At 38.7% G+C, this 7,579-nt stretch overlaps 2 protein-coding genes across 2 annotated transcripts in view; one reads left to right on the forward strand and one right to left on the reverse strand.

The window, feature by feature from the left end:
• Nucleotides 1–214: 214 nt before the first annotated feature.
• bub1bb (BUB1 mitotic checkpoint serine/threonine kinase Bb) overlaps nucleotides 215–7,579 on the reverse strand; it is a 27,044-nt gene continuing 19,679 nt past the window's right edge. The window contains exons 4-11 of the mRNA XM_043232353.1: nucleotides 3,906–4,060; nucleotides 3,778–3,837; nucleotides 3,555–3,699; nucleotides 3,148–3,344; nucleotides 1,984–2,165; nucleotides 1,721–1,905; nucleotides 1,554–1,651; nucleotides 215–637 (exon numbers count right to left, since the gene is read on the reverse strand). Of these exons, the coding sequence (XP_043088288.1) occupies nucleotides 394–637; nucleotides 1,554–1,651; nucleotides 1,721–1,905; nucleotides 1,984–2,165; nucleotides 3,148–3,344; nucleotides 3,555–3,699; nucleotides 3,778–3,837; nucleotides 3,906–4,060 (1,266 nt within the window). The 3' untranslated portion in view covers nucleotides 215–393. The remainder of the gene's footprint in view (nucleotides 638–1,553; nucleotides 1,652–1,720; nucleotides 1,906–1,983; nucleotides 2,166–3,147; nucleotides 3,345–3,554; nucleotides 3,700–3,777; nucleotides 3,838–3,905; nucleotides 4,061–7,579) is intronic.
• The window catches only part of zfyve19 (zinc finger, FYVE domain containing 19), a 7,974-nt gene continuing 4,669 nt past the window's right edge, over nucleotides 4,275–7,579 (forward strand). The window contains exons 1-6 of the mRNA XM_043232356.1: nucleotides 4,275–5,050; nucleotides 5,133–5,254; nucleotides 5,342–5,395; nucleotides 5,472–5,635; nucleotides 6,596–6,738; nucleotides 6,815–6,920. Coding sequence (XP_043088291.1) covers nucleotides 4,997–5,050; nucleotides 5,133–5,254; nucleotides 5,342–5,395; nucleotides 5,472–5,635; nucleotides 6,596–6,738; nucleotides 6,815–6,920 — 643 coding nt within the window. The 5' untranslated portion in view covers nucleotides 4,275–4,996. The remainder of the gene's footprint in view (nucleotides 5,051–5,132; nucleotides 5,255–5,341; nucleotides 5,396–5,471; nucleotides 5,636–6,595; nucleotides 6,739–6,814; nucleotides 6,921–7,579) is intronic.

Raw genomic sequence — 7,579 nt, forward strand, 5'->3', positions numbered from 1 at the left:
ATAAGACCGTTTTATTTATATATATATATATATATATATATATATATATATATATATATATATATATATATATATATATATATATATATATATATATATATATATATATATATATATATATATATATATATATATATAACTACTTTATAATCTCCTTCCATATAAACTCTGCTGATAGTGTGTGACTGAAACAAAGAGCAAAAGCAGTTTGATGTTAGAATCGTTTGCATTTATTGAAGTCCCGCCTACAAACAAATAATGCCTATTCAACAAATGCAACAACAAAAAAACTACGTGTTGTTAAAAAAAAAGCATGTATGTACAAAATAAAAAGTATGTACAAAAAAAAAAAAAAAACACAGAAACACAAGAAGTACTGAGCGTGCCGATCTTTCAGACGGCGAGGTGAGGGTGTTTGTGGCGGTAGCGTTCGGCCCGCAGCTCCTCGAAGCAGAACTCGCTGGCTCCGCCGTACAGCAGCTCTCTGCAGTACATGCTCTGCTCCCGGCTCCGGACGTCCTCCTCCGTGTGGAGCTGCATCCGCTCCTGCAGCGTCTTCAGAGGCGTCTGCTCCGGCCGGCAGGGCCTGCGCGCCGACAGCACCGGGTTCACCGCCGGGTTGATTTTACACGGAGTCCTGCGGGGGACCGAGGACAGGAACCGGGTCAGTCAGCTGCCGAAAGTAGACTTGTAGTGTTTTATTGTGTGCGGTTCATTAATGGAGGGCAAACAACACTAACTCCAGTGAAACGTTACAGAAAAAACTTGCCTGAATTTTTTTATGCATAAAATCAAGTACCAAAATAAAAAAAAAAAACCTTGAAAACGATGTAGCAATATATATTAAAAATTTAAAAAAATTGTAAAAAATGACAAGAAAAAAAAAGAAAAATAAAAAAAAAGATAAAATATTATTAAATTATATAATAATATAATGCATTTTTAATTTTTTATATAATAAATTATATATATATATAATAAATACATATATATATATATATATATATATATATATATATATACATACATACATATATACATACATGCATATATACATACATACATATATATATATATATACATACATACATACATACACACACACACTAATGATATTAAAATAAAGTTCATAAAAAGTATTATAAAACTAAAACCGTATAAAAACATTTTTTGGTTTAATTTAAAACATTTTTTGGTTTAATTTTTTTTTTATAATATTAAATTCAAATACTGAAAATTTACTGAAAAACTCAAAAAGACAGGAAAAAAACTCCCAAAATTATTAAAATACAAACAAAAAAAAAAATTTATATCTATATATCTATATCTCTATATATATCTATATATATGACCACATTTATATTGAGAAAAATGGAGAATATAAATATAATTTGGAAAACATTTTGGATACATGTACGGCATTTTTATACTCATAATACTGATTCAATGAAAATTTTTAATTTACGTTTTAGTTTATTAATTAACAAAACAAATGATTTTTTCTTCCACAGCCCAGTATCAGTGCAGGTAGTTATGAAGCGGGTCACACTCACACAGCGGGCGGCTGCTCGTCCTCCTCCACAAACGGCTGGAAGCTGGCTTTCGGGGCCGGGACGGCGACGCCGAGGCCCGATCTGGACTTCAGGGGCAACTGGAATCACAAAGAACCGTGAAGGAGCCGCTGTGTGAGATAACAGAGACGTCGTTGGAGCACGCGTACCTTCACGTCCGTCCACTTCTCGGCCTTCTGCTCGTTCTCTTTGGCTCGGGCAGCAGGCGGCGCCGTCCACATCTCCAATTTGGGCTCCCGCGTCTCGGCTTCGGGAGCTTTACTCTCATCGAAAACCACCAGCCGGCTGTTCTGCTTGGGGCCCAGCGGCTGTTTGAACTGGAGCCCGCGAGCATCTGCCACAAAACAACAGCGTGATCAGATTCCTCCATTTACTGCCGAACACACGGAAAACAAGGAGAGGCCGTCCTCACATCCCACCGACGCGCTCGCTCTGTTGATGGGAACCACGGCCTTCTTCTTCCCCTTGGCTTTGAGCTCAACCAGAGAGGCTCGCTGAGGCTCTGCCGGTCCCTCGTCTTCATCATCTTCATCATCTCTCTGTTGATCGGTCATAGATGACATCATCTGTCTGCACGCTCGAGCCTGCAAAGCCCTGGAGATCATGAGGACACTTCATTAGGGCTTTCATTTTTTCACGATTTAGAAATGTATTCAATTGTAAAAATAGTAGATTTTTAGAAAAACTTTGCACTTCCCAGCTATTTTATATATATATATATATATATATATATATATATATATATATATATATTTTTTTTTTTATATATATATAAAATGTTCTACCTTTTTATATATATATATATATATGTATATATATATGTATATATAAATTTAAAAAGGTAGAACATTTTATATATATATATATATATATAAAACATACAAATACTTAAAAATATACATGTCGATAATGAATATTTTATATATTAAATATATATATATATATATATATATATATATATTTTTTTTTCTTCCTCTCAACCTTTTTAAATAAATTATTATAATAAATACATGTTTATTTACTTTTTTTAAATAAAAAAAAAAATACACATACACATACTTTTATTTAAATACACAAAAAAGTAAAAAGTATTATTTAAAATGATGCATCAGGCTTTTATGGCTCATATAGAGGGGATAAAGCTCCGTTTTATTCCGTATATATGATAATGTTATACTCAAAATGAGCCGAAACACGCAGTTTGCTGCAAATTACGCCTGTACATCAACGAGATCTTAACAGCAGAGCAGATACCGACACTAAATCTATATTTTATTTGCCACTACGTCTCAGTAAGATGAGACCGAACGGATCCAAACGTGTAACGCAACGCAATGCTGATTGAGAGCTGAAGAAATGAAGGCTCCTCAGAAGATGCGAGATGTTTCGGAGGCTTGTGAAGATCATTACAGTGAAAGTAAAGCTTCTGGGAACAAAAGATCAGATTTGAGGAAGTTGCTTCGGTCCTGTAAGTGATCGTCTGGAAAGATCGGTTATTCTGACAAATCAGTCGAGACCTGACGACAAAAACCCTCCCCTAAACTTTCGATCAGTAGATAAATATTCATCTGCAAACCTGTGAAACACGCGCAGCTTCTCCGCAGGCTCCGCTCCACACTTGATGCCGTCCTGAAACACGCCGTCAGCCATCTTTATATTCCCCCTCTTCTCGTACTCCTCGGACCAGGCGATGTAGAGCGCGGCCTGCCTGCATCCGATGCCCTGAGCGTGCATGTAGCGGTACACGTCCATCGGGTCCGAGCAGCCCTCGCCCTGCCAGGAAAAAAACGTTTTTTTAAAACGCCCCCTGAACGTGCATCTAGAGCAGGGTGTCCGAACTCGTTCCTGTCCTGCAGAGTTTAGATGCAACCCTAATTAAACACACCTGACCCGGCTAATCAAGCGCGTGTGTTTCAGCAGGCCTGAATCTAAACTCTCCAGGACCAAGTGTGGACACCCTGATCGAGAAGGTCCGTCACTCACGAACTCGATCCAGAGCTCCACGTAGCGGCCGTCGTCGAGATACTTCTTGTCGGATGTGAAGCGCGTCACGGCTCTTTCGAGAAGCACGGATAAATTACTCTCCTTTCCTCCCTGCGGATACGTCTGCTTTGTCCACTTGATGTACCTTCGTTTCAAAAAAACGTGTATGATTCGTGCATCGGAAGTCAACGTGCGAGGCATCCGTCATCGCGGTAATGCTTACCTGACCCAGACGTCTAGAGGATCGTCTCCATCGTACATCCGTAGCTCAGACTCAAACGCCCTAAAAGAGACACAGCATTAATGGGTCGGTCAGGAACCGGTCTACGGTTGCGTTGAAGCATCCCTCACTGTTTTTGCTGATTGAGGGCTGTGTGGTTTCCCTCCTGCTGCTGGCACAGGGCCTGGTGAAGGGCCGAAACTGAGCGGCCTTGTCTCAAGGGCTGGATGTTTTCTTTACACAGCTCCCAATCGGCATCGCACTCCGCCATGGCTGGAGATCTGACCTGGAAGAACAATGGTGCACATAATGCTCAATGGCTAGTGCGGTCATGCGTTATGTGCAACGTCTCGAGGAGCATCAAATCAAGACTTCTGGAGAATTAAAGCGGCAAACGGTGGGGGGGAAAAAAGCATCTGATCACGTGACACCGCACACAGTTCCAGTCAAAACAAAACGCATAATGGAAGTCGCGTAACGGTAAACAAACGTAACTCACGTTCTCCTGCGGGGAAACCGCTTTTATGTGCTTCTCCTCGTCAAACCGCGCGACTTTATGCGCGCTTATTTGCTGTGTTTCTCGCTCTCGTGTGACAGCGCTGTCTCTTCGCGATCAACAGACGTTTGAACAAAAACCGGAAGCGCGCCAAAGAGGTTTCGATTGGGCGAGCCGCCCACGTGACCACGCGGCAGCGACGTAGAGCTTCTCTAAAACAACAACGGATCAATTTTATTATTTTTGCAAATCAAAATAATTCGTATTTTTAACGTACAACAATAGCGGTGTTGTTTCGCCTGCATTTTTGTTCGTGATAAATTTTGCCGTTAAGCAAAAACGTTCCCTTACGTTGCATGCCGGGAAAATGAGTTTTTCATGTGCGCTTAAACGTTAACAGTTTTGATTGTTCTACACAAAGTTACTTTTAAGGTAATTTTAGGGTATTAATTGTAATTTCTCAGAGGCCTCTATACACTTTCCGCATGTTTTAATCCTTTTAAATCACTGTTATTTTAATACCTTGGAACCAAAAGACTACATTTCCCTACACACCCCCGTTCTCGCAGCGCTTCCTGTGTTGACACGCTCCGATTCAAGACCAGCTTAATTGATAAGAGTGCGTCTGATATCGAAACATACACTAAATGTACGCTTTTAACTATCATTATTTTGAGCATTTAAAGTGTCACGCTGCCTTTTCGCGCTTCCCCGGAGAATCCCAATATGGATAACCGCTGTTACGGCTGCGCGTCAAAGTTCAGTCTCTTCAGAAAAGAGGTTAGCGAATATAAACGCAGCCCGTTTCGTCTCACCGCCTCGATTTAAAGCGTTTGCCTCGGTTTTTTCTGTGTCTTTGCAGTTGGGTTGTAAAAACTGCGGCCGTTCTTTCTGCTCTGGATGCCTGACCTTCAACGCCGTGGTGCCAAAATATGGAAACGGCCAGCAGAAAGTCTGCAAACAGTGCTGTGGGAACTTAACAAGGTCTGGAAGGCAAACGTAGTTCGTTTCCCCGCTAAACACCGGCTGTGTATTCATTCACAGGCGCCACTGACAGGTCTTTCTGTGCAGTTCGGGCAACCAGACAGATGCTGGCAGATGGTCCCCGCCGGAAAACTACAAAAAGTAAGAAGCTATGGGTGTGCATTGGAAAATACAGCTGTGTGTTCATGGGCTCACACACGTCTGGGGTGTCTTACAGGCGGGTCGCTGCCCTTGAAGCCAAACAAGCTCCGCAGAACCAGCCTTGCAGACCCACGGGAGCCAAAAGCAGCTCGGCGAGTCTGGTTTCCACCAGAGGACTAGGCAAAGAGGACCAGATCATCGCAGAGCGACTCCACAAGCTCAAAGAGGAAACCAAGCCAAGTGCGATCCGTCGAAATTATTGTGACACTAGGTTATCGTCCGGCTCTAATCTGCCAAATGCAGCTATAATGCATGAGGATGTTTATGATTTTCGGCATGTGCGTTGCTTGATATTCATTTGCGTTCAAGGAGGACCAAATTGTTTTCTCTTAGTGGTTGCCTAATGTTGAATATTCACGAATAGCTGACTTTTTTTAATCAGTAGTGCTTGAACGCAGTAATGCAGTGCAATCTCTTTTGGGGAAAAGTGAGTGAGGAAAAAATAAATAAAAGCAGTTTCGAACAAATAAGTGAAATAAAACTCGATGATGAAATAATAATATTTCCGTATGGTATTTTTAGGGATGTTTATAATATGAACATTTAATTTCAGCTTTTTAATAATTTTATTTGAGCTAATTCTAATGTTTAATTAGCAAAACAAGCTGAAATCATATTAAATTGGAATACATTTGTAATTAATGTTTTTAAGTTTTAATGCTTTGAAATAAATTAAATGCATTTCTTAAATAAATTATCAAATTAACCAACAATATAAAATTTTCAGATAATGGTTGTTAAGTGTTAATAACTACGTAGGCGACAAAATCAAATAAAAATATTAAAAAAGACTAAAATTATAAAAGAACGATATGAACCTAATATAACATATATGTAAAATAATATAACAAAATAAAACCTAATGTTAAAAAAAAAAAAAAATAGAGCTGTGATAAAATGTATATAAATAAATGAATATAATAAAACTTATAGAGCGCTGCCTTTTTAAAAAGTAATTTTTTTTTTCACAGCAAAATCCAAAAACCCTGACTCTAGCCTAAACCAGGATTAAGCAGCTTGGACATTTAAGTGATTTTTCTAAACGTGCATCTTAAGAAAAATGGTACTGGTGTTGTTCTCCTTGTAGGTTGCTTGGGATAAAATGTAAACGTAAAACAGCGCTTCTCTCTGTCCTGTCAGAGTCCATCCTCTCAGAGAAGGAGCTGGAGGCCCGCCTCGCCGCTTTAAAGGCCCCCGCGGAGCCGGTGCCGTCCGCTAAAGACATGGAGGAGCGTCTGGCTGCTTTACAGGGACGTCCTTCTCCGTCTCAGGCCCCGCGACCCGTAATGCATCTTCAGCCTTCAGCAGAAATCCCGCCGAAGAGATGGGCGGCGTGTTAAGTGCGTGCTTTCTGTGCAGGCTCACCGGCCGCCCGACGGCAGGACCCAGACGCAGCAGGCCGAGGACTTGATCACTCAGATGACCGAAGAAGTTGTCATCGACGACCAGCATCTGTCTTCAGAGGGTACTTTCACCGCTATTTACGTACACTTTTCATTTTTAATATGCTAATTTGGTTGGGTGATGAATAATCATAATGCGCTTTTAAATTGAGGACACAATAAATGATTAAGAATCTGTATTTTATTTTATTAAATTTATTTTATTTTATTTTATTTTATTTTATTTTATTTTATTTTTATTTATTTATTTTATTATTAAGTTTTTAAAGCAGTAAGCATCACAGAGCCATATGTTATATATTTTTAGGCTTGCATAAATATACCTTATCTAAGACTAGAATGCAAAATATGAATTTAAGTATTTATTTTATTGCATCATCTATATATATATATATATATATATATATATATATATATATATTTATTTATTTTTTATTTATTTATTTATTTATTTTTTTAATAAATTTTTTTATAGAGAGGATAAATAACATTTTATTCATACAAACATGCCGAAAATGTATTTATTTGTCTGTTGAATAAAATGCATGTCAATAAAATTTAATTAGATAATAATAATTTAATGCGCGAATAAATACTAAGTGGAAGAATATAATAATGTGGCTTCGTAGGAAGTAAACGTTTTCCAAATGATATGTTAGGTGAATTAATAAAATTAATTTCTAATAATATTAACAGGAGAAGCTCCCCTTCACTCTGTTTG

Source organism: Puntigrus tetrazona, unplaced genomic scaffold (genome assembly GCF_018831695.1).
Source record: "Puntigrus tetrazona isolate hp1 unplaced genomic scaffold, ASM1883169v1 S000000528, whole genome shotgun sequence".
In the NCBI taxonomy this organism is placed as follows: Eukaryota; Metazoa; Chordata; class Actinopteri; order Cypriniformes; family Cyprinidae; genus Puntigrus; species Puntigrus tetrazona.